The sequence below is a fragment of the Pongo abelii genome, chromosome 1 (assembly GCF_028885655.2).
Source record: "Pongo abelii isolate AG06213 chromosome 1, NHGRI_mPonAbe1-v2.0_pri, whole genome shotgun sequence".
NCBI lineage: Eukaryota > Metazoa > Chordata > Mammalia > Primates > Hominidae > Pongo > Pongo abelii.
Window position 1 is genome coordinate 94,927,501 of NC_071985.2, and position 27,237 is coordinate 94,954,737.

The 27,237-nt window shown below is 45.4% G+C and overlaps 1 protein-coding gene and 1 pseudogene across 1 annotated transcript in view; both read left to right on the top strand.

Annotated features, from left to right (window-relative positions):
• Positions 1 to 10,531, top strand: part of YY1AP1 (YY1 associated protein 1) — a gene marked incomplete at its 5' end in the record, with an annotated part of 18,697 nt that extends 8,166 nt beyond the window's left edge. The window contains 2 exon segments of the mRNA NM_001133623.1: positions 8,538 to 8,654; positions 9,067 to 10,531. Coding sequence (NP_001127095.1) covers positions 8,538 to 8,654; positions 9,067 to 10,323 — 1,374 coding nt within the window. The 3' untranslated portion in view covers positions 10,324 to 10,531.
• Positions 10,532 to 19,602: 9,071 nt separating this feature from the next.
• On the top strand, positions 19,603 to 20,520 carry LOC129060586 (GON-4-like protein; annotated as a pseudogene).
• The last annotated feature ends 6,717 nt before the right edge of the window (positions 20,521 to 27,237 follow it).

Sequence of the window (27,237 nt, forward strand, 5' to 3'; positions counted from 1 at the left end):
TCTGATTTGTTTGCTGATTTAGCAAATTAGTTGTGGTTTGTTCTGGATTTGGGTTTGTCTTTGGATTCTATTTTAAATCCCTGAGTCTTATCATTAAATTGAATATAGTTGAATTTAAGTGTACTATATCATAGACACAGATCCCAAACTACTTTAATAGATACATTAAATGATATGAAATGGTAATGAAAACATGATTTAATACCAAATTATAGTATTATCTTACACATCTAGTGTCCTGTGTTTTTCTTCTGGGGATATAAAAATGACACTTACGGAAGGAGAAATATGGATATAGTAGTTTTGTCTCTAGAAATGCAGAGGTGCCTAAAATTGAGAGGCTGAGAGAGGGAGACAGAAATGAATGAGACTGAATTGTCTCATTCCTTTTATGGTTCTTTTGTTCCCAACCTCAGGAGGAATCTGGGAGAACTTAATGAAATTTAAGAAAGAATCAAATAAAAGTAAAATTTGGAATACCAGATTTGTGAGGGAGATTAAAGAAGTTGGAATCTTTTTTCTTTTTTTTTTTTAAGATGGAGTCTCGCTCTGTCACCCAGGCCGGAGTGCAGTGGGATGATCTCGGCTCACTGCAACCTCCGCCTCCCAGGTTCAAACAATTCTCCTGACTCAGCCTCCCAAGTAGCTGGAATTACAGGTGCGTGCCACCATGCCTGGCTAATTTTTGCATTTTTAGTAGAGACGGGGTTTCACTATGTTGGCCAGGCTGGTCTTGAACTCCTGACCTCAGGTGATCCACCTGCCTCGGCCTCCCAAAGTGCTGGGATTACAGGTGTGAGCCAGCACGCCTGGCCTGGAATCTTATCCTGGAAGAAAAAAGCATTGTTGAAGGTCTATTATCTTTCAAAGATTTAAAGGGGAAAGGAGGTAAAACATTTTTGAGCGTACACTATGTGACAGGTATTACTAGGTACTTTTTAAATGGTTGTTTTACTTAGTGAATAAAGTGTTACACGTAAGAAAGAGTAAGAGAGGCCGGGCGCCGTGGCTTGCGCCTATAATCCAGCACTTTAGGAGGCCGAGGCTGTCGTATCACAAGGTCAGATCAAGACCATCCTATCTACAGTGAAACCCCGTCTTTACTAAAAATACAAAAAATCAGCTGGGCATGGTGACAGGCGCCTGTAGTCCCAGCTACTTGGGAGGCTGAGGCAGGAGAATGGCCTGAACCCGGGAGGCGGAGCTTGCAATGAGCCAAGATTGGGCCACGCACTCCAGTCTGGGCAACAGAGCCAGACTCCGTCTAAAAAAAAAAAAAAGTCAACTTTCATTGCCAGTGAATGGGACTTCCTTTAGATGTAATGTTAGTTGAGGAAAGACTGTGGGAACTCTTTGGGGAATGGTAGGCAGATGGGAGGGAATCAAGTTAGATAAGGACAGCTCTACCTAAATGCAAAAATGCCTTCACAGGCTTTTTGAAGCCCTCTTTTTTCCTAGAAGTTGATTTATCAGAGATTTATTTTCTTATAGCCAATGAATTTCCCTGTTTGCCAAAGCAAGTGGCTTGGATCCTGGCCACAAGCAAGGTTTTCATGTATCCAGAGTTACTTCCAGTGTGTTCCCTGAAGGCAAAGAATCCCCAGGATAAGATCCTCTTCACCAAGGCTGAGGACAAGTAAGTGTTTACTCTGGGGGATCAAATATCCCAAGGAGAAGACGTAGTGCCTTTGAGGAGTTTAGGGGAAGTAAGACTTGTATAATAAGACATGGACACAAAAGGAAAAGCAGTATAGATGAGCAGAGTCCTCTAGAACGTGCTTGTTTTGGCAGTGCCAAATACTGCTTTTTGGGGGATGTCACACACATTTTTAAAATGTTTTAGACTGGACATGGCAGCTCCTACCTGTAATCCCAGCATTTTGAAAGGCCAAGGCAGGAGGTTCGCTTTTATAATGTTATTATTTGTTTAGAGACAGGATTTTACTCTGTTACCCAGGCTGGAGTGCAGTGTTGCAATCACAGCTCACTGCAGCCTCGAACTCCTGGGATCAAGCGATCCTCCTGCCTCAGCCTCCATGGAGTAGCTGGGACCACAGGCATGTGCCACCATACATGGCTAATTTTTTTTGTACAGGTGAGGGTCTCTCTATGTTACCCAGGCTGCTCTCGGACTCCTGACCTCAAATGATCCTCCCACTCCTGGCCTCCCAAAGTGCTGGGATTACAGGCATGAGCCACCATGCCCAGCTAGATTGTGAACATTTTTATGGCCCTTTGTGTGTATTGCCACACGGTTATCAGCAAATATGTATATATGTAACCATGATTATATATATTATGTTAGAGGATAGTATTGGTGCCAGTTTAATTTGTCTGACAAGGTACCTATTATTCATTTTATATTTGTTTCATTAGAATCATTCTCCTTCCCATGTATTCTCTTTGAACTTCCTTTGTGTTGTTAATATACAGCTTATCATGATCTGACATTTATTAATGATTTATGACTAGTTTCTCTTGCTCCTACTTAATTGTGAAATGAACTATTTGATTCTTATTCATAGTACTTAATCACTACTCACTAAATACCTGAAATTTTCTACTGAGTAGTCACCAACTTGTACAAGAATTAGTTGTAGAAAAAGTAGATTGGCCAGCAATGGTGGCTCACACCAGTAATGACGGCACTTTGGGAGGCCGAGGCAGGAGGATCACTTGAGGCCAGAAGTTCAAGATCAGCCTAGGCAACAAAGTGAGAACTGGTCTCTACAAATAATGAAATAAAACATTAGCTAGGCATGGTAGCAAACGTTTATGGCCACAGATACTCGGGAGGCTGAAGTGCGGGAATCGATTGAACCCAGGCATTCAAGGCTGCAGCGCACTGTAATCATGCCACTGCTCTCCAGCCTGGACAACAGAGCAAGACCCTGTCTGAAAAAAATGAAAAAGTAGATTGGGCCACACGCCATGGGCTCATGCCTGTAATCTCAGCACTTTGGGAGGCTGAGACTGGAGAATCGCTTCAGCTTAGGAAGTAGTGGCTGCAGTGGGCTGCGATCGTGCCACTGCACTCCAGCCCAGGTGACAGAGTGAGACCTTGTCTTAAGAACAAATAAGAAAAAGTAGATTGTAAAATGTGTTAGTCTGGGGAGGCCCTTTAGAAGGAAGGACTGTGAAGTGAGATTTAGTGTTATTGCTCCTTTCTCAGTTTGTTAGCTTTAGGACTGAAGCATTTTGAAGGGACTGAGTTTCTTAACCCTCTAATCAGCAAGTACCTTCTAACCTGCAAGACTGCCCGCCAACTGACAGTGAGAATCAAGAATCTCAACATGAACAGAGCTCCTGACAACATCATTAAAGTGAGTGTTTCCTGCATCTATCCAGGCACCTCACCAATACGTATCTGTTCTTTTCTCTTGTTATTCTCAAAGAAAAGAAGAACCTTTTTTTATCTAAAGCTAATTTTTCCTACTTATACACTAGATTAATTCCCCCGTTGCCTATTCAGGGACAGTTGATTCATTCATTACGTTCCTCTGGAGTATCTTCATCCTCTTGAAAGATTCCACAAATCCATGTTTCCCTGTAATAATTCTCTTTCTTGAACATTTCTAGAAATGGTATGCAGTATTCCACTTACATGCTTTGGGTTTTTGTTTTGTTTTGTTTTTTTGGTCAGACATAATCTTGCACTGTCACCCAGGCTGGAGTGCAGGAGTATAGTGGCATAGTCTTGGCTCACTGCAGCTTCCGCCTTCCAGGTTCAAGTGATTCTCCTGCTTCAGCCTCCCAAGTAGCTGAGATTACAGGCGTGCCCACCACGCTCAGCTAACTTTTTGTATTTTTAGTAGATACGAGTTTCACCATGTTGGCCAGGCTGGTCTTGAACTTCTGACCTCAAGTGATCCACCAGTCTTGGCTTCCCAGAGGCTAGGATTACAGGCATAAGCCACCGTGCCCAGCCTATATACTTTTTCTCAATTTTGTGTTTGTTTGTTTGTATGTATGCATGTATGTGTGTGTGTGTGTGTATGTATGTATGTATGTATGTATGTATGTATGTATGTATTTATTTATTTATTGAGACAGAGTTTTGCTCTTGTCGCCCAGGCCTGGTCTGTATACTTTTTCTCAACTCTTTTTACTTATTGATGGAGTTTCACTCTTGACCCCCAGGCTGGAGTGCAATGGCGCGATCTCGGCTGACTGCAACCTCTGCCTCCTGGGTTCAAGCGATTCTCCTGCTTCAGCCTCCCTTGTAGCTGGGATTACAGGCCCCCACCACCATGCCCAGCTGATTTTTGTATTTAGTAGAGTTGGGGTTTCATCATGTTGGCCAGGCTGGTCTTGAACTCCTGACCTCAGGTGATCCATCTGCCTCGGCCTCCCTAAGTGCTGGGATTACAGATGTGAGCCATTGCCCCCAGCCTTCTTTTTTATTTAGATATTTATTTATGGTTTTTTTTTTTTTTTTTTTTGAGACAGGTTCTCACTCTGTCATCCTGGCTGGAGTGCATGGGTACAATCATAGGTCACTGCAACCTCAAATTCCTGGGTGATCCTTCCACTTCAGCCTTCCAAGTAGCTTGGACTACAGGTGCATGCCGCCACGGCTAGCTAATTATTTTATTTTGTGTGAAGACAGGGTGTCATTTTGTTGCCCAGGCTGGTCTTGAAGTCCTGACCTCAAGCAGTCCTCTTGCCTCAGCTCGGCCTCCCAGAGTGTTGGGATTACAGGCGTGAGCCGTAATGCCCAGTCTTTGGTTTCATTTTGTTTTTGTATTTTTCTTGACCCCAGCTCTACTAAAAATACAAAAAATTGGCTGGGCATGGTGGTGGGCGCCTGTAGTCCCAGCTACTAGGGAGGCTGAGGCAGGAGAATGGCGTGAACCCGGGAGGCGGAGCTTGCAGTGAGCCGAGATCGTGCCACTGCACTCCAGCCTGGGCAGCAGAGCAAGACTGCGTCTCAAAAAAAAAAAAAGATTTTAAGGACTGTATAAATGCTCTTCACAGCTCAGCTATGTTACTGTGTTACCTTGCCTTTCCTGCTGAACATTTTGTTTCCCAGATCATCTTCTTTCAGTGTGTTCAGGCATTCTAGATATTCTGTCACTTTCATCTTGAAGAAATTGCTCCCTGAGCCCTCTGACACTATTCCAGTCTAAGCGTGTTGCTCTCCATGTTGCTGCACTGATGTCTTCTTGGGCTTTTTCTTCACCATCATCCCGGGAATTCCTTTTGCCTCATACTGTGTTAGATCCTCTTATTTCCTGAATTCCACATCTTTGCTTTTGCATTACTTCTTTTTTTTTTTTTTTTTTTTTTTTTTAATTTGAGACACTGAGTCTTACTCTGTCCCCCAGGCTGGAGTGCAGTGGCATGATCTCAGCTCACTGCAACCTTGGTCTTGGTCTTGAACTCCTGACCTCAGGGGATCCACCCGCCTCAGCCTCCCAAAGTGCGGGGATTACAGGCGTGAGACGCCATGCCTGGCCTTGTTTTTTGTTTTGTTTTGAGACCGAGTCTCGCTTTGTTGCCCAGGCTGGAGTGCAAAGGCGCCATGATCTTGGCTCACTGCAACCTCTGCCTCCCGGGTTCAAGCAATTCTCCTGCCTCAGCCTCCCGAGTAGCTGGGATTACAGGCACATGCCACCACGCCTGGCTAATTTTTTGTATTTTTAGTAGAGACGGGGTTTCACCATGTTAGCCAGGTTGGTCTCGATCTCCTGACCTCTTGATCCACCCGTTTCGGTCTCCCAAAGTGCTGGGATTACAGGTGTGAGTATTACTTCTTTACTTTAGTGGAACACATTCTAGCAGCATTTTTTAAAAAAGTTTTTTTCTGAATTTTAAAAAATTGAGGTGGGGGGTGTCAGTTTTTTGCCCAGGCTGGTCTCAGACTCCTGGGTTCAAGTGATCCTCCTGCTTCAGCATCCCAAAGTGCTGGGATTATAGGCATGAGCCACCCTGCATGGCCCCATTCCAGTAGCATCCTGAGGGAGAGTGCTTGGGAAGGGAATTTTCACATTTAAACCATCTCCTGGGCTGGGTACGTTGGCTCACGCCTGTAATCCCAGCATTTTGGGAGGCCAAGGTGGGCGGATCACGATGTTGGTAGATCGAGACCATCCTGGCTAACATGGTGAAACCCCGTCTCTACTAAAAGTACAAAAAAATTAGCCGGGCGCGGTGGCGGGCATCTGTAGTCGCAGCTACTCTGGAGGCTGAGGCAGGAGAATGGCGTGAACCTGGGAGGCGGAGCTTGCAGTGGGCCGAGATCTCGCCACTACACTCCAGCCTGGGCAACAGAGCGAAACTCTGTATGAAAAAAAAAAAAAACTCCATTCATGGTCTTTTGATTGTATCAATGTCAGTTTCCTTGTTTGTTGTTGTTGTTTTTTTTTTTTTTTTCTTTTTTTGAGACAGAGTCTCACTCTGTTGCTCACTGCAGCCTCTGCCTCCTGGGTTCAAGCGATTCTCCTGCCTCAGCCTCCTGAGTAGCTGGGATTAGCCACCACACCCAGCTAATTTTTGTATTTTTAGTAGAGATGGGGTTTTGCCATGTTGGCCAGGTGATCTCAAACCCCTGACCTCAAGTGATCTGCCCACCTCGGCCTCCCAAAGTGCTGGGATTACAGGTGTGGGCCACCATGCCCGGCCTGTCCATGGTTCTAAGGCACACGTGATAAACCTTATTCTTCTGCAGAAATAATTTTTTTTTTTTTTTTTTTGAGATGGAGTCTCACTGTCGCCAGGCTGGAGTGCAGTGGCGTGATGTCGGCCCACTGCAATTTCCGCCTCCTGGGTTCAAGTGATTCTCGTGCCTCAGCCTCCCGAGTAGCTGAGATTACAGGCACGCGCCACCACACTTAGCTAATTTTTGTATTTTTAGTAGAGATGGGGTTTCACCATGTTGGCCAGGATGGTCTTGATCTCCTGACCTTGTGATCTGCCTGCCTCAGCCTCCCATAGTGCTGGGATTACAGGCATAAGCCACCACACCTGGCCAGAAGTAATTTGTGTTTAAGTTTTAGTTTTGTGTCATTTTTCGTGCACATCTTTGTACTTTTGTTGGGGAACGGGCCGGGGTGTCAGGGTTGGAGTCTTGCTCTGTTGCCCAGGCTGGAGTACAGTGGTGCAGTCTCGGCTCACTGCAACCTCTAATTCCTCGGTTCAAGCGATTCTCCTGCCTCAGCCTGCCAGGTAGCTGGGGTCACAGGCGTGCACCACCACACCCGGCTAATTTTTTTTTGTACTTTTATTAGAGACAGGGTTTCGCCATGTTGGCCAGGCTGGTCATGAACTCCTGACCTGCAGTTATCCACCCTCCTCGTTCTCCCAAAGTGCTGGCATTACAGGCATGAGCCTCCATGCCCAGCCCTTTGTACGTTTTTTAATGTTATTTGTCCACTTGACTGTCTCCCACTAGTCTGTAAGCTCCATGAGAGCAGGAATTGCTTCCCTTATGTGTGTGCTTAGCTTTTAGCACAGTGCCTAGGATATAAACAACATCCTATATATATGTTGGATGAACAGATGCTTATTGTCAGTGGTTTAAGTTCAGTTCTTTTTTTTTTTTTTTTTTTTTGAGATGGAGTCTCACCCTGTTACCAAGGCTGGAGTGCAGTGGCATGATCTTGGCTCACTGCAATCTCCACCCTACCACCCCCACTGCCGGGTTCAAGCAATTCTTTTGCCCCAGCCTCCCAAGTAACTGGGATTACAGGCACCCACCACCACACCCAGCTAATTTTTGTATTTTTAGTAGAGATGGAGTTTCACCATGTTGGCCGGGCTGGTCTCAAACTCTCAATCTCAAGTGATGTGCTCACCTCAGCCTCACAAAGTGCTGGGTTTACAGATGTGAGCCACCATGGCCAGCCTATTTACTCTTAAAACTGAACTGCCTCAGTCTTTTTTTTTCCTTCCCTCCTTTCCTTCCCTTCACACCATCATTTGCTTAAAGTCTTTGATGTGTCCATTTTATAGATTACGATGCTGTCTGCAGCTGTTGAGCAGGAACAAATCTTACATAAGATTGCTCTTAGTATCTGCTTCCTTTTCTCTCTGTGACCTAAACTCTCCCCTTCCTGGCAACCAGAATGGAGATCATCAGTTAGAAAATATTGAATAGGGCCGGGCGCGGCGGCTCACGCCTGTAATCCTAGCACTTTGAGAAGCCGAGGCGGGCTGATCACGAGGTCAGGAGATCGAGACCATCCTGGCTAACATTCCAGAGGCTGAGGCAGGAGAATGGCGTGAACCTGGGAAGTGGAGCTTGCAGTGAGCGGAGATGGCGCCACTGCACTCCAGCCTGGGTGACAGAGCAAAACTCCATCTCAAAAAAAAAAAGAAAATATTGAATAATTATAAAATCTTTAAATAGAGATTAGTTTAATTTGAAATGTACAAGTATTCAGCATATGCTATTTATATATGTGTGTTCATGGATGTTTGTGTATGTGGTCTTGTGTGTGTTTCTCTTGATCCACCACCCACCCCATTCACCAGCCTGACAGAGGACAGTGTTTCCAGAAGGAATGTAATTCATGCGCATTTTTTTCATGTTTAAGTTTTATAAGAAGACCAAACAACTGCCAGTCCTAGTAAAATGCTGTGAAGAGATCCAGCCACATCAGTGGAAGCCACCTATAGAGAGAGAAGAACACCGGCTCCCATTCTGGTTAAAGGTACAGCCCTCTTCCTCGAAGTCTGTAGGAGGCAGAAGGTCACTGAAAGTTCTGAGAGAATATCAAGGGCTTCCTTAATCGTCTAATGCTTTAGTTGTAGAACTAGGACTTCAGAAATCTTCCTCATTCACCTTTCTTCCCTTACTTTTCTGCCCTTCTCCGGGTGATTCTACAACAATCACCTTCTCTGGGTGATTCAAAATAATGGGTAAAATGGTAATTTGCTAAAAGAAATTCAGAGAAGAGTTTCTAAAGTATATAATTGGACTGTGGTCTTTGTAGAAATTTGATATGCAGAGTCCCTTCTTGGAAAGATGCCTTGAGCTTGTCTCAGGTCCCTAAACCTAGAAAGTACTATTCTTTTTCCCAAATTCTGACATGTGCTGGATCAGAGTGTTCTCGTTTCCAATAGGCCAGTCTGCCATCCATCCAGGAAGAACTGCGGCGCATGGCTGATGGTGCTAGAGAGGTAGGAAATGTGACTGGAACCACTGAGATCAACTCAGATCAAGGCCTAGAAAAAGACAACTCAGAGTTGGGGAGTGAAACTCGGTACCCACTGCTATTGCCTAAGGGTGTAGTCCTGAAACTGAAGCCAGTTGCCAACCGTTTCCCCAAGAAGGCTTGGAGACAGAAGCGTTCATCAGTCCTGAAACCCCTCCTTATCCAACCCAGCCCCTCTCTCCAGCCCAGCTTCAACCCTGGGAAAACACCACCCCAATCAACTCATTCAGAAGCCCCTCCGAGCAAAATGGTGCTCCGGATTCCTCACCCGATACAGCCAGCCACTGTTTTACAGACAGTTCCAGGTGTCCCTCCACTGGGGGTCAGTGGAGGTGAGAGTTTTGAGTCTCCTGCAGCACTGCCTGCTATGCCCCCTGAGGCCAGGACGAGCTTCCCTCTGTCTGAGTCCCAGACTTTGCTCTCTTCTGCCCCTGTGCCCAAGGTAATGCTGCCCTCCCCTGCCCCTTCCATGTTTCGAAAGCCATATGTTAGACGGAGACCCTCAAAAAGAAGGGGAGCCAGGGCCTTTCGCTGTATCAAACCTGCCCCTGTTATCCACCCTGCATCTGTTATCTTCACTGTTCCTGCTACCACTGTGAAGATTGTGAGCCTTGGCGGTGGCTGTAACATGATCCAGCCTGTCAATGCGGCTGTGGCCCAGAGTCCCCAGACTATTCCCATTGCCACCCTCTTGGTTAACCCTACTTCCTTCCCCTGTCCATTGAACCAGCCCCTTGTGGCCTCCTCTGTCTCACCCTTAATTGTTTCTGGCAATTCTGTGAATCTTCCTATGCCATCCACCCCTGAAGATAAGGCCCACGTGAATGTGGACATTGCTTGTGCTGTGGCTGATGGGGAAAATGCCTTTCAGGGCCTAGAACCCAAATTAGAGCCCCAGGAACTATCTCCTCTCTCTGCTGCGGTTTTCCCCAAAGTGGAACATAGCCCAGGGCCTCCGCCAGTCGATAAACAGTGCCAAGAAGGATTGTCAGAGAACAGTGCCTATCGCTGGACCGTTGTGAAAACAGAGGAGGGAAGGCAAGCTCTGGAGCCGCTCCCTCAGGGCATCCAGGAGTCTCTAAACAACTCTTCCCCTGGGGATTTAGAGGAAGTTGTCAAGATGGAACCTGAAGATGCTACAGAGGAAATCAGTGGATTTCCTTGAGGCAGGAGAATAGAGTCTGGAGACTGGGAGCCTTCACTTCAGCCTCCGATTGGTGGTGCATAGGGTGTAACCAATAGGAAACCCCTAAAGGGTACTTAAACCCCAGATTTTGCAACTGGGGCTCTTGAGCAGCTTGCTTTAGCCTGCTCCCACTCTGTGGAATATACTTCTGCTTCAATAAATCTGTGCTTTTATTGCTTCGTTGTTTCATTGATTTGTGCAGTTTGTTCAGTTCTTCATTCAGCATTCCAAGAACCTGGACAAATTGTAGTCAAGACCCTCCAACAGTAACATATTTTGGCAAGCCAGCCTGGAGGTAAGTCCAAATTGCGGTGCGGTCGATGGGGGGTTATTTTTCTTTTCTTCTTTCCTTTTTTTTTCCGTCTCTATCAAGCCTTCATTTTTGGGCATGGGCTGGAGCTATATCTCTGTGCAGGGCTCCCTCCACACCATACAGGGGAACCTTTTCCTCTCTCTCTTTCCCTTTTCCAACTCGAGACTCAGCAGATAGCATCTGAACATGGAGGCAACTGCAGGTTTCTGGCCAGGGCCACTCCAGTGAGACTGAAGGATATCCATGTGGAAGCACCTGATCACCATCGCCCAGTTTGCGTGAGGGACCTGAGTTCTCTTTTTTTGAGTCAGTCAGCTGCTGTTTTCTAGCAGCTCTTTGGTAATTGAGGGCAACTGGACAGGGCCACTCTCCAGTGTTACCTGAAGGCCAAGGAGTGAATGGGGATAGCTTCCCTGCCCGGAAGGGAGAAAGACTTTTTTATCTTTTCTGGTAATAGTCTCTGATTTCTACATGTGACACCATTGGCAGTGGTAGCTCATTCAGGGCGAATTCACACTCAGGCCTCTTAAACTCTCCTTTCTTATACCAAATTCTCTTATAGAGTTAGCCAGTGAGGGGAAAAGATAGTATCTCCTAGATATTTTGACCCTTCTACTCGATCCATTTGGCTGGCTGATGACCTTTGGGACCCACAAGCTTTAGAATACATTCTACATCTTGGACCTCCACTGAGGGGACCTTGTTTCCTTTGTCTTCATCATATTATTTCAATAGAATGGCCTGCCCTTACACAGGATCCATTGCCATGGTGGTGGATTTTTAAACATTCCCTCCCTTTTCCAGGTACAGAATGGAATAGCCAGCACTATCTTATCTTGCATGCCTAAAATCAACCTTTTCCCCTGAAATTCACATGACAAAAGAAACCTACCAGCCTCCTGTTCCTCTCATTAGGGTTCACAGCTATCACTCTAGTGGAACAGGAAGTATGGGAAACCATGGCCTTACCAAATTATAAGGATGCTGGAGGCCAGGTGCTGTGGCTCACACCTGTAATCCCAGCACTTTGGGAGGCTGAGGCAGATGGATCACCTGAGGTCAGGAGTTCGAGACCTGCCTGGCCAACATGGTGAAACCCCGTCTCTACTAAAAATACAAAATTAGCCTGGCATGGTGATGCACGCCTGCAACCCCAGCTGCTTGGGAGGCTGAAACAGGAGAATTACTTGAACCCAGGAGGTGGAGGTTTCAGTGAGCCAGGATCGTGCTCATTGCACTCCAGCCTGGGCAACAAGAGTGAAACTCCGTCTCCAAAAAAAAAAAAAAAAAAAAAGATGCTAGAAGTCAAGGCCTTCATCTAGGGATAAAAGGAGTTAGTTAATAGTGGGTCACCAGTGGTGGAGAGAACCTTGCCAAAGTATGCCGGCACCCATCAAAGGTCACAGATGTCAGACTAAGATGGGACCCTAAAGGGGGACACCCTTAGGGACCCCAGTCAAGCAGCCAGGAACAATGGGCAGTCAATGGAATTCTTAATTATTACACCATCTGCAATTAGACCTGTTTTGCAAAATGCAGGGTAAATGGCCGGAAATCCCTTATGTACAGGTCTTCATGGATGTATATCAAAACCCAACCATGTGCAAAACTCCAGAACCTGTCCCATAATCAAAGGTCCTATGGCAGAACCAGATATTGTAGATGATTCTCTTTTTACAAGGGCAACCTCCCCCATGTAGCCTGTGGCCAAGTGCTCCTGAGGCTCAAACCCAAGAGCAAAAACCAGGAACCCTGCCAAGTTCCCCTCACAGTGGAACACCTTATTCAACTCCCTTTCAGCCCTACCACTCCTTAGGGAAGTAGCAGGAGCCTAGGGGCCAGCTGGGGTGCAGGCCTGCTTCTCCATAACACGATGTAAAGAAAAGCTAGGAAGCTATTCTGAGAACCCCAGGAAATTTGCAGATGGGTTCCAAACTTTGACTTTAGCCTTTGATCTCTCATGGAGGGATGTTCAATTAATTCTAGCAACCTGTTGTACCCCCTTGGAAAAGGAACGAATCTTTGAGGCCGCCTGCCAGGAAACCCATGATTTATTTGCCTGAAGTCCTTAGGGCAATCACCAGGGCCCAGCCCCAGCCCCTACTACTGATCCTAATTGACACCCCTGCGGAAATGAACAACTGGGCCAAATTTCTTGAGGCTCTCCTTGGAGGAATGAAAAAGAATATCTAAGGTAGCAAATTATGATAAGGGAGGTTATACAAGGCAAGGAGGAAAATCCAGCCATGTTTTATGGTAGGCTGGGGAAAGGAAATATACCAATCTGGACCTTTCCTCTCCAGAAGGCAAAATATTAATGGCACAGCATTTCATTAGCCAATCTGCTCCAGCCATTAGGCTCCAAAGCTATAGATGATGCCACAAACTAATCAAAATCAACTTCTTGATACTGCCTTATATGGTGTATAACAATCATGACCTGGAGGAAGGAAAAGGAATAAAGCAAGCCAAAATTATGATAGCCATCATTGGAGATGCCCTGAATGCCCAAAGAGTGCCCAAGGGAATCCCAATGGGCCATAAGGATAATGCCAGCAAAGGCTTTTGCTTCAAATGCAAGAAAAATGGGAATTGGGCAAAGGACTGTAGTAAGCCCCCACTGGGACCCCGTTGTCAGTACAAAGGCACCAGTCACAACCCCTGGTGCTGGAGAATTAACTGCCCCCTCTTGCACAGAGGAGGTCAGTCAAAACTCTATAACAGTGCAAAAGGAGAAATTGATGAAGACTGTTGGGGCCCAGGGCTTTTCCTCACCACCCCTGTCCAGGAACATCATTCATTACTATTGAGGAGCCCTGGGTAACTCGATGTGTTGGGCACCCAAATTTGGTTTCTTTTTGATACAGGGACAAATTACTCTGCCCTTACTACTTATGTAGGCAAAGTTTCCTCCCCATCCACAAGCGTTATGGGAATGGAAGGAAAGCCACAAAAAAGACTCTTTATTCCTCTTTTGACTTGTCAATTTGAGAAACAAATCTTCCAGCAAGAATTTCTAGTAGTACCAAGCTGCCCAGTCCCCTTGTTGGGAGGGGATATTATAGTTAAAATAGGGGCACTGCTACGATTTAGGCACCACCCAGCAAAACTGCTAATAGTAATGCAGACAATGTCCCAGACCACATTAATAAATAGGTCAACACACTAGCATGGTATACTCGGAAACTGAGTAGGGCTAAAACGGCAATACACTTGGAGAGTGCCCCTCCCTCAGGGCTTTCAGGATAACCATGTTTGTTTGTTTGTTTGTTTTTTGCACAAGCCTTGGGGATCTAAGGGATCTAAAATTGGAAAATGGAGTGTACTCCAGTATGTACATGACCTTCTTGTGTGTAGCCCAACCCAGGGGGCATATGACTAAAATACTATAAGAACCTTAAATTTCTTTGCAGATGGGATATAAAGTGTCCAAAAGGAAGGCTCAGATTGCCCACCAACGGGTTCAATATTTAAGGTGTATCTTAACACCCAGAGCCCAGCAAATATCCCCAGAATGACTGCAAGCCATATGTGGTTTGGAGCTCCTCCCACACCAAGCAACAGCTTCGTTGTTTTCTGGGGATGGCTGGGTTTTGCAGAAGATGGGTACCAAATTTTGGGCTCATAGCAAAACCCCTTTATGAAAGCAACATGGGGGCCAGAAAATGAGCCAATTGAATGGACTTCAGAAATGAGAGAAGGCTTTGTCAAGTTAAAACAGGCTCTCAGTCAGCCTCCCACTCTTGGCATCCTAGACCTCACTAAGCCCTTGTATGTAGCAGAAAGGAAAGGCATAGCCATGGGAGTGCCAACCGCCTACTTCTCAAAGAAATTGGACAGGGTGGCCAAGCTGCTTGCAGTCGATGGCAGACACTGCTATTTTAGTGGAAGAAGCCACTAAAATCACCCTGGGTCAGCCACTGGAAGTATTAACCCCACATCAAGTCAATCCTAGAAATAAAAGGACACATCTGTATGATGGGGGAAAGGTTAACCAAATACCAAGCTATGCTCCTGGACAATCTAGATGTGACCCTCAAAACCTGTAACACTGTGAATCCAGCTTGATTGCTGCCCACAAGCCCAATAATTAAGCATTCCTGTGAGCAAGTTATTGCACATACATATGTTAGCCAGCCTGATTTAAAAGGTTGACCTCTCCCAGATTCAGAGGATGACTGGTTCACAGACCTCAGCAGCTTTGTATCAAACGGGAACACTGGGCCAGATATACAATAGTAAATTACAATACAATTATTGAGGTCCAACCCCTGCCCCCAGGTATGTCAGCACAAAAAGCTGAGATCATTGCTCTTACTCGAGTTCTGACATTAGGAAAAGGGAAAAAGCTTAACATCTATACAGATTCCAAACATGCATTTCTCATGTTTCATGCTCATGCTGCAATTTGAAAAGAAAGAGAAAGAGGACTACTAACTAGTAAATATTCCACCATAAAGCATGGGTCTGAAATTCTTCAACTGTTGGAAGCAATACACTTGCCAAAAGCATAGCCATAATTCATTGTAGGGGGCATCAAAAGAACCTAACCCCTATAATACAAGGGCACAGAAAGGCTGATAAGCCAAAGCCACACTGCTCAGGGTGTAATCCCAACAAATTCTAGCACTTCTTCCTTTCTATGATTCCCCAATAGAACCTGAATATACATCACAGGGAGAACAGTTAATAAAGGAGGAAGATGGACAAAAACAAGGATCCTGGTGGTATGTGGTATCAAAAGTGTATCTCCCTCAAACAACCCAATGGAGAATTATAAAAATCCTGTATGACTCTTTCAATATATGAGGAGATGCCACTCTTGCCATGATAAACAGGCTCTTCATTGGGCCTGACTTAACTTCCGTGGTTAAGCAGGTCTGTCAAACCTGTTCACTGTGAGCATTCAACAACCCCAGGAACAAAATGCCTCCTCTAATAGAACCAGCCCGGAGAAGGGGCACTTCCCCAGGGGAAGACTGGCCATTGGATTTTACCCATATGCCAGCTTGTAGAGGATACAAGTTTTTGCTAGTACTAATACACACCTTTACTGGCTTACCCTAGCAGAACAAAGAAGGCTAATGAAGTTATAAAGATTCTCCTAAGACAAATAATCCCCAGTTTGGGTTACCCCAAAGCCCCCAAGGTGAGAACAGTACATCTTTCATCTCCCAAATAACTAAAGGGGTTGCTAAGGCTCTCGGAATCTAATACTATTTACATTCAGCATGGAGACCTCAATCCTCCGGGAAAGTAGAAAGGGTTAATCAGTCTCTAAAATGGGCGTTAGCTAAGCTATGTCAGGAAACATCAGAAACTTGGGTCAGCTTGCTGCCCATAGTCCTTTTAAGGATCCATAATTCCCCTAGAGCAAAAATTAATATGAGACCATTTAAAATGTTATACAGAAGTCTTTTTTTTTTTTTTTTTTTTGAGACAGAGTCTTACTCTGTTGTCCAGACTGGAGTGCAGTGGCACAGTCTTGGCTCACTGCAACCTCCACCTCCCAGGTTCAAGTAATTCTCCTGCCTTAGCCTCCCAAGTAGCTGGGATTACAGGTGTGAGCCACCACACATGGCTAATTTTTGTATTTTTAGTAGAGATGGGGTTTCACTATGTTGGCCAGGCTGGTCTTGAACTCCTGACCTCAAGTGATCCACCCACCTTGGCCTCCCAAAGTGCTGGGATTATAAGAATGAGCCACTGCACCTGGCTGGGAAGGCCATTTTTAATGGATGATCTAATTACTGATCCAGAAATAGCCAGTTTAGTAAAATACGTAATTAACCAGAGACAATTTCAGCAGGTATTTCAAAAGTTTGGAACTCAAAGGTTCCCTGCATTGGGAACTAACCAGCAACCCAAGATCAGGCCAGGAGATAAAAGTATTTGTTAAAACACGGAAAGAGGGGTCACCTGCTCAACAACTCCAACCCAAATGGAAGGGACTTTTTCAGTGGTGTTGGCCACGCCTTCTGTAGTCAAAGTACTAGGATTAGAAGTTGGATACATCTTTCTAGGGTCAAGCCTGCAATACCTGAAGCCCCAGACCTGTAACTTGAAGCTTCCATCAGCCACTATGCCTGTGAACCTGTGGAAGACCTGAAGTACCTGTTTTAAAGACAGTCAAAAGATAAGTGAATGCCTACCAACTCTCCTTGGTGTCTATGCTGCATAGTTACTGTAGGTTTGATAATAGTAGTAGTTTTTATGTTTTTACAATTTATTGCCTTCTTCCAAATGGATGCGATCATTTCCTTTGTAATAATTAAGCAAAGTGTTTTAATTCATTTTTGTAACATTATTCCTGAGAGGATAGGTATACACCCCCTGAGGTTCCTATTCAAAAGAACAAAATAACAGATAAGTGTTTTTCATCCCATAATGGTTAGCCCTGGCCTGTGTATACTGGGACCAGGCATACTGGGAATCAGCTTAATTTTACAGCAGGGCTTTATTTTACTTCTCTGGCAATTAATGGATTCTGGGTATTTATTAAGACTTTAAAATTTAACCCAAAGACTGTTAAATACCACCAGTCCTGTTCTGGCAAAGGACTGTTGGCTTTGTTTATCTCCAACATCACCAAAATACAGTGCCATCACAATCCCAGGCTTATCTTGGGCCCTTGAAAAAATGTCCTACCACCTCAACTACAAGGGAGGGACTCCCTTCAAATTAATGGACCTGCATGACTTCTATGACTTCAAAATTACATAAACGACAAAAGTTACAATGTCAGGATGAGCAGTAAACCTTCTCCAGTCCTACCAAAGTACCCTTTCTGGCATCTCCTCAAAAACCTATTTGGGGCCCAATAACGCACAAAGAACTAAAATCCCAGGTGCCACTTTGTATTTAAAAAAAAAAATTCTAGTCAGACCCTGGGAACCTTGAGTCATCAGAGTAACTACACCCTAGGGATTAACCTCTCACATGACATGTAAGCTATGCAGTTACCTAGGCTGCATCATTTAGAAAACCTGTATGGTTTTCATGAAACTATTCCTAATTAAGGGCACTTTAAAGGACACACAGTGTAAGCACTGTCAAGGCAGGACCACTAGCTGTGTTCACATTTTCACTTGGGAAGACTGTAGTAATCCTAAGACAGCTAGTTGCCTTTTGGTTCTCCAGTATGAAAATACCTCTGGGTGGTTGCTGGTGGACACTAAGCATAACTACCTTCACCAGGAAAACTTAACTGCTGGGACAACTCAGGATACTTCCCAAGGTCCTTTCCACCCTTTAACTGGAGTCACCTTAGCAGGGACCTTAACCACTGAGGAAAGAAAAACAAAAAGCTAACCCATATGTTCACCATAGAGAATGATTTTTGTCTTGAAAAACACGGAGTCTTTTTCCTGTGTGGAACTAGTTCCTAGTTATGTTTACCAATCAAATGGACTGAAACCTCTACACTTCTTTATTTAGCCCCTGAAATCTATATAGCTGTCAACAACCGATCTCTCATACCTTTAACTGCACCCGCCAGGCACCAATGACCCATCAAACTCGTACTCCTTTTGGTAGGACTAGAATAACCGCAGAAGTAGGAACAGGAGTTAGCAGGCTTGCAACATCCCTATCCTGTTACCAACGTTTGTCCAAGGATCTTTCAGAGAGCTTGGAAGACATTGCCCAAAGTACTGTCACCTTACAAAATCAGATAGACTCCTTGGCAACGGTCGTTTTACAAAATAATAGGAGACTGGATTTCCTAGCTGCTGAAAAAGGTGGCATATGTCTTTTCCTAAAAGAAGAATGCTGGGTTTTTTGTTGTTGTTGTTGTTGTTTTGTTTTGTTTTGAGACGGAGTCTCACTCTGTCATCCAGGCTGGAGTGCAGAGGCACGATCTCAGCTCACTGCAAGTTCTGCCTCCTGGATTTATGCCATTCTCCCACCTCAGCCTCCCAAGTAGCTGGGACTACAGATGCCTGCCACCACACCCGGCTAAGTTTGTTTTGTTTTGTTTTTCAGTAGAGACGGGGTTTCACCGTGTTAGCCAGGATGATCTCGATCTCCTGACCTCCTGATCCGCCCACCTCAGCCTCCCAAAGTGCTGGGATTACAGGCGTGAGCCACTGCGCCCCGCCGAAGAATGCTGTTTTTATGTCAACCAATCAGGATTAGCAAGAGATGCCACCTGAAAATTAGCTGATGGGGCCTCTAAAATATAACAACAGCTGTCCGAGTCATGGGGCTTCTGGTCAAGGGCACTAAGTTGGGCTTCATGTCTATTTCCCTTAGCTGGCACATTATTAATAATTATACTCGCATTAACCATGTTGGACCATGTTTGTTAAATCTTTTAACCAAATGTATTTTTTCTCACCTAGAAGCCATTAAGCTTCAAATGATCATGCAGCAGGGCCTCCATCCAGGGAATGATGCTAGCCCCAGCCATCAAGAAGTCATCCTGCCTCCACTAGACAGAGCAGGGTGAGAGTTCCATGGTCCCCAGTAGGTAGGGATGGTGCCCCAAACAGCATGAAGCAGTTACAGAAGAAAGACTTTCAGTCCCTCTGCCTCCTGTAAATATTTGATATTAAGTCTCTCAAGGGGGAATGAGGCAAGAGAATAGGATCTGGAGATAGGGAGCCTTCACTTTAGCCTCTGATTGGTCACAGGCCAAATCTTCATTTGCATAGGGTGTAATTTCACTTCAGCCTCCAATCGGTCATGGGCCACATCTTCATTTACAAAGGGTGTAACCAATAGGAAACCTCTAAAGAGTACTTAAACCCCAGAAGATTTTGCAACTGGGGTGCTCGAGCCACTTGCCCAAGTCTGCTTCTGCTCAGTGGAATGTACTTTCACTTCAATAAATCTGTGCTTTCGTTGCTTCATTCATTTGTTGCTTTGCTTGTGCATTTTGTTCAATTCTCTGTTCAATACGCCAAGAACCTGGACAACTTGTAGTCAAGACCCTGCACTGGTAACACCCTGAGCATGGTATTTGTGATGACATCAAGGAAGAACACACTGTGGAATTAGACCCTGGCTCCCCAAGTGAGGAGTTGAGCAGTGCTAGAGAGGTAAAGAAACAGACAATCTTACAGAAGGAAGAAGAGAGAAGTCAGCCAACTAAAACCCCTTCATCTTCTCAAGAACCCCCAATGAAGGAAACGTGGGGGGAGATGAGAGCAAAGGATCACCAAATAATGCTTCATCCTCCATGAATCCTGAAGTGAGGCTTAGTAGCCCCCCAGGGAAGCCCAAAGACTCATCCAGTGTTGATGGTCAGTCAGTGGGGACCACAGTTGGGCCAGAAACTGGAGGAGAGAAAGGCCAGAAGAAGAGGAAGAAGAGGACTTTGATGACCTCACCCAAGATGAGGAAGATGAAATGTCATCAGCTTCTGAGGAATCTGTGCTTTCTGTCCCAGAATTCCAGGTGAGAGCTAGAGAATACTCTCAAGTATTTTGTGGACTCAGTAATATGTTTAACTTATTGATATGCCACCTGCTTGCTTGCTGCACAATGGATACTCCTAAAACCATTTGTATTTGATTTGTGAATGCATTATGGGACATGATTATGGGGTTGAGGTGAAATGAGATGGAAAGGATGAAATTTTACTTATTATATTAAACTTGTTTACACATTAAATTGAGTCACCTGACCATACTTTAAATGCCTTAAAAAATAGTAAATAGGGCCAGGTGCGGTGGCTCATGCCTGTAATCCCAGGCATGGGAGGCCGAGGCAGGCGGATCACCTGAGGTTGGGCGTTCGAGACCAGCCTGACCAACATGGAGAACTCCTGTCTCTACCAAAAATACAAAATTAGCCGAGCATGGTGGTGCACGCCTGTAATCCCAGCTACTTGGGAGGCTGAGGCAGGAGAATCGCTTGAACCTGGGAGGTGGAGGTTGCAGTGAGCCAAGATCACGCCATTGTACTCCAGCCTGGGCAACAAGAGCGAAACTCCATCTCAAAAAAAAAAAAAAAAAAAAAAAAAATAGTAAATAGTCCAGGCTTGGTCACTCACACCTGTAGTTCCAGCACTTTAGGAGGCCGAGGTGGGCGGATCACGACACAAGGTCAGGAGTTTGAGACCAGCCTGGCCAACATGGTGAAACCCTGACTCTACTAAAAATACAAAAATTAGCCGGGCATGGTAGCATGCTCCTATAATTTCAGCCATTCAGGGGGCTGAGGCATGAAAATCCCTTGAACCCAGGAGGTGGAGTTTGCAGTGAGCCAAGATGGAGCCACTGCACTCCAGCTTGGGTGATGGAGTGAGACTCTGTTGCAAGAAAAAAAAAAAAAAGAAAGAGGCACATAAATATGGGCTAAGGCAAAGGAAAACTATTTTCAGGGTAGAGAAGAAGTTTTCAGAAGGCATCTTTTCCACTTTCCTTCTGTCAGGCCCAATGTCAGCTATCACTGGGATTTCATAACTCAGGGAATTCCGCTCTGACAGCTGTAGTGGGCTCCCCATTGTTTAACTTCAGATTATCCTGATACAGCTTTGTGCTGTTCTGCAATTCATGAGCCACTAGGAGCCGTTAAGTACTCTTTGGAGGGTTTTACAGGAAACAATGGAGAAACTGACTTGGCTGGCATCTGAAAGGTGCATGAGTCAGGAGGGTGAGTCTAAAGAAGAGTTCTCAGGAGGAGAACTCTGAGCTGGAAGAAGAGGGGGAAGAAGAAGCAGAAGGAATGGAAAGCCTGCAGAAAGAGGATGAAATGACGGATGAAGCAGTTGGAGACTCTGCTGAGAAGCCTCCTTCTACTTTTGCCTCACCTGAGACTACTCCAGAAGTGGAGACCAGCAGAACTCCACCAGGTGAGCTAGGCAAACCTATACTGAAGGACCATTCTCACTTAACCTCATTGTCTAGAGGACAGTGTGCGGAGTGGGTGGCTTATAAACCAGGTAGAGGATTTCCAGAAGAAACCCTCTGGATCTCTTCTGCAACCCCCCTCCCCCAAAACACATTTAATGTGATATCTTTGTGGAGAACAGATACTCAGATATTTTGAAATGGAGTTTTTGCTCTTGTTGCCCAGGCTAGCGTGCAGTGTCATTGCAATCTCACCTCAATGCAACCTCCACCTCCAGGGTTCAAGCAGTTCTCCTGCCTCAGCCTCCTGAGTAGCTGGGATTACAGGCACATGCCACCACACCCAGCTAAATTTTTTTTTTTGTATTTTTAGTAGAGACGAGATTTCATCATGTTGGCTAGGCTGGTCTCGAACTCCTGACGTCAGGTGATCCAACCATCTTGGCCTCCCAAAGTGCTGGGATTACAGGCGTGAACCACAGCTCCTGGCCTACTCAAAAAATTTTTAAATTGATTCTCATCCATTGCTAGATTTGTATTAGCTTCGTTCACTTTATTTATTTATTTATTTTATTATTATTATTTTTTTTGAGACGGAGTCTTGCTCTGTCGCCCAGGCTGGAGTGCAATGGCACGATCTCGGCTCACTGCAACCTCCATCTCCCAGACTCAAGCAATTCTGCTGCCTCAGCCTCCCGAGTAGCTGGGATTACAGGAGCCCGCCACCACGCTCGGTTAATTTATGTTTTGTTTTGTTTTGTTTTGAGATGGAGTTTCACTCTCGTTGCCCAGGCTGGAGTACAGTGGCGCAATCTTGGCTCTCTGCAACCTCCACCTCCCAGCTTCAATAGATTCTCCTGCCTCAGCCTCTTGAGTAGCTGGGATTACAGGTGAGAGCCACCACACCTGGCTGATTTTTGTATTTCTTTAGTAAAGACGGGGTTTCACCGTGTTGGCCAGGCTGGTCTCAAACTACTGACCTCAGACAATCTGTCCCCCTCAGCCTCCCAAAGTGCTGGGATTGCAGGTGTGAGCCACCGCACCCGGCCTCATTCACTTTCTCGTACTGGTTCTTAGCTCATCTGTCATGTGTGGGGCTAAGACCTATGTTTATTTCAGAAAACACTGCTTGTTCCGCATCAAGACATAGTCTCTCAAAAGCGCTACAGAAGCCACACTTGCTCTTTAGACTTCATTTCTCAATATGAAGTAGCTGTTGTCATCCCAATTAAGGCAGTTACACTGCAGACTCTGCGTAGAGCTGACTTGACGGACTTAGTTCTCATACCGTTTTCCCAACAACTTTTTCCTTGAATTGCTCCATAATATTGAATAGGATTTGGCTGGGGTGGTGCATGTGGTGGAATGGGAAGAGCAGGGGTTGCAGGGACAGGGAAACAACAATCCTTTTCACGTGTGCTACAAGGAGAGAGCATCAAAGCTGCTGGAAAAGGCCAAAACAATCATAGAGCTTGCAACAAGTGGGGAAGTTGGGGTCGGGCCAGCAAGGACACCTCCAAGCTGCTGTTGCTGTATGATGAGGACATTCTTGAGCAAGATCCACTCAGAGAGCAGAAGGACTTGGCTTTTGCCCAAGTTTATCTGACCAGGGTAGGCAAATGTTGCTTCCTGTTATTGCCAGTTTCTATGAGTGTGGCTGCTTCTCCTTCAAGGGAGATGTTTTAAAAAATAAAGTCTGTTTTTCAGGCTACACAAACAGCCTTTGTACACTCTGCTTTAGTTTTTCTGGCAAAAGATCTCTGTGAGAGAACCACAGGAGAATTAGAGTTCAATCATAAGTATGTTTATTGTTAGTACCCACCACTGAGAGGAGTTGGCTAGCTTGCCTTAGGTAGACAGCAAGGGAAGGGTCCCCTGAGAGCCTCCAACCCATGGGTTAAGTGCCTTATCTTCACATAACATAAAAAGCAGTCTGGGAAAAAAAAATCAAACTGCAGGCACCAATAAAGGAACTAGCACAGGGGGTTGTATCTGGAGACATGCCCGCAACTGCACAGATAGGAGAACCTCCAGCCCACCTACAAAAACTTGCGCAAACCTCTCACTCACTCAGATAAGTGAACAAGGCCAGACATAGAAATGACTTTTTCCTTTGTATAATCAGTGGGCTCCCAGGAAAATGTTTCTCCTCTTGTGGGCACGAACACAGTGGGCTCTGATGGGTTCTGATGGGCACTTTCCTTTCAATTTTGGACTGTGAGCCTGACCTCTATGAATCATCTCTTCAGGTCCTGATTGGTCCCAGGCCAAGGTCCCGGGCCAAGCTTTCACTTCAGCTCCTGAAAGGTCCTGGGCCAAGCTGAGTAGCTCCTATAAATCTTCCCTTCAGCTCCTGACTGGTCCTGGGCTAAGCTAAATCATGCTTTTTCTAAGACAGCCAACAGACTAAGCACATTATTTCCCCTTCCTAGTCCATAAAAACCCCAGACACTAACCTCATAGTGGGCAACACATTCGAGCCCCTCTCTCCACCGCAGAGAGCTTTCTTTTTCAACTTATTAAACTTTTGCTCCAACCTTACCCTTGTTACCATGCTCCTTTATGTTCTTGAACGTGAGATGAATAACTCCAAGTATTGTCTCAGACAACGAGAGACTGCTACATCTCAGTGCATTGGCGAGACTACAACATATTCTGGTGCATTGGCTGGGAAGATAGGGATTAATCAGAAGGGTGAATAGGAGCGGACCTTTAACTCTTTACTTTCCAAGGCTTCTTGTCCTCAGTTTTATCTCCCAAAAGCAAACAAAACACTGGCTTCCTGTCAGCCATTTTAAAACAGTTAGCATGGCTGCCAGCCTTAAGATTTAGCAGACAGGCTTGCTGGAGAGGACTTTGGCAATCCCCATTTGCCCTTGGATGTTGGGAATTTTGGCTCTGTTCCAATTCAGTTTCCTTTCACAGAGGGCCTAGCCATCATGTGGGATTGGAAGGAGGTCCTAGGGCAACTAAAGGTTCCTGGCTGAGGCTACACCTTGGTCTACCTGAAGGCCCTTGACCTAACTCTGGTCCCTGACAGCCTGTCAGGGCATCAGCACAAGGTCTTCCAGTCTTTTTCTATTGCATTATTTTCCTCCTTTCTTTTCATGGCTATCATGTCTCCTATCTCTTCTTTGTTTTTGTTTTTGTTTTGAGACAGAGTTTCACTCTTTCACCCAGGCTGGAATGAAGTGGCACAATCTCGGCTCACTGCACCCTCCACCCACTGGGTTCAAGCAATTCTCCTGCCTCAGCCTCCTGAGTAGCTGGGATTACAGGTATGTGCTACCATGCCTGGTTAATTTTTTTTTTTTTTTTTGGTTAATTTTTTTTTTTTTTTTTGACACAGAGTTTTGCTCTTGTTGCCCAGGCTGGAGTGCAATGGTGTAATCTTGGCTCACCACAACCTCCACCTCCTAGGTTCAAGTGATTCTTCTGCCTCAGCCTCCAGGGTAGCTGGGATTTCAGGCATGTGCCACCATGCGTGGCTAATTTTGTATTTTTAGTAGAGACGGGGTTTCTCCAAGTTGGTCAGGCTGGTCTCGAACTCCCAACCTCAGGTGATCAGCCCACCTCGGCCCCCCAAAGTGCTGGGATTATAGGCATGAGCCACCATGCCCAGTCAATTTTTGTATTTTGAGTAGAGACAGGGTTTCACCACGTTGGCCAGGCTGGTCTAGAACTCCTGACCTCAGGTGATCCACCCACCTCAGCCTCCCAAAGTGCTAGGATTACAGATGTGAGCCACCGTGCCCAGCCATCCTATCCCTTCTTTGTATGCAATGTTGCGGGTGTTTTCACAGCCTAGGAATATAATCTTGCTGGATAGAGTCAGTCAGGGCCTTAGTAATTAGGACTGTAATTCAATGAATTGTCTCTGTGGTTTCCTTGAAATAGGGGTATTCCAAGACCTGGATCTGAACACCTATTTATCTCCCAATGATAGCACTCAGTGGGATTGGACTTGGGTTATTTCTCCCCAAGAAACTATCCCCCACTTCATTAGGTTGTTTCTTCGCCCATGTGAGAAGCCAGCACTGTCCAGGAGAACTAGACTGCCTTTCTATAAGACAAGTTAATTCTCTTCTGCTGGGAGGCATACTGTGGGGACAGCCTGTCAAACCCCAAACCTCTCTTTCTAACTGTTGTCTGAAAGAATTTGGAGTCAGTTTTTACCTAGCATTTCTAATCCTACAGTGCCACATAGTGGAATGGGATTTTTCTTTGTGGGGAGCCTTGTTAACTCTTTGTCCAAAACTTACAGTTCCTCAATTATTTTCCCGCTTATGTCCCATTATCAGTGATCAGGCCCCATGCCCTATTTGTAGACAAGAAAACTACACTTCCAGCATCCAGGAGGAAGCCATCCTGGCAAGACAGAATTAGCCTCAATATTGTCCCCCCAAAGGAAGGACAGTCATTCAATCCTTACATTATTTTGAGGCACCTGTTCTGCATCCAACAACTCTGGGATGGGATTTAAACAAAAAGGGATTTTATGTTTGGAAGTCAACCTGTCCCATTCTCTGGGATGGTAATGTTTCTCTGGGGCCATAGCAAGGGAAGCCAGAGGCAGTATTGGGACACATTCTCCATTACAGAGACTCTGGGGTACCTTGGGAGCCTTTTGGGCTGAGTTGGTCTAGGAAACCAACAGGGTGGAAAGCTAGGGCCTTCTGCAGGTGAGCATGAATAGTTATGCTGACTAGCTCCTCTGGGTGCATGGGTGAAGGTCATGCTTGCATTCATGGGTAGCATCTATGACGATAGCTGAGACCCAGAGGATGCGGAGGAAGGAGGAGAAGGAGGACCCCATGCCTCTCTTTCCCTCCACCCTTGGTCACACCAAAAGCAGGAAAGGGAGTGAGGGATGCCTTATATCCCTTCTCTTTCTAGATGGGTAACAAACTGTTGCAGGAAGTCAGGAACCCCAACAGAGGGACTGGCTGGAGCGGTGGCAGAGGAACATAAATTGTGAAGATTTCATGGGCATTTATCACTTCCCTAATAAAACTTTCATAATTTCTTACGCCTGTCTTTATTTTAATCTCTTAATCCTGTTATCTTCGTAAACTGAGGATGTACGTCACCTCAGGACCACTGTGATGATTGCGTTAACTGTATAAATTGATTTTAAAACGTGTATTTGAACAATATGAATTCGGTGCACCTTGAAAAAGAACAGAATAACAACGATTTTAGGGAACAAGGGAAGACAACCATAAGGTCTGACTGCCTGCGGGGTCGGGCAGAATAGAGCCATATTTTTCTTCTTGCAGAGAGCCTATAAACGGACATGCAAGTAGGGAAGATATCGCTAAATTCTTTTCCCAGCAAGGAATGTTAATAATTAATACCCTGGGGAAGGAATGCATTCCTGGGGAGAGGTCTATAAATGGCTGCTTTGGGAGTGTCTGTCTTATGCGGTTGAGATAAGGACTGAAATACACCCTGGTCTCCTGCAGTACCTTCAGGCTTATTAGGATGGGGAAAAAACTGCTCCCTGGTAAATTTGAGGTTAGACTGGTCCTCTGCTCTCAAACCCTTTTTTCTGTTGTTAAAGATGTTTATCAAGGCAATACGTGCACAGCTGAACATAGACCCTTATCAGGAGTTTTTGATTTTGCCCTTTGCCTTGTGATCTTTGCTTTGCCCTTTGCCTTGTGATCTTTATGGGTCTCAGAAGCATGTGATCTTTGTTCTCCTTTTTCCTTTTTGCCCTTTGAAGCATGTGATCTTTGTGACTTACTCCCTGTTTGTACACTCCCTCCCCTTTTGAAGTCC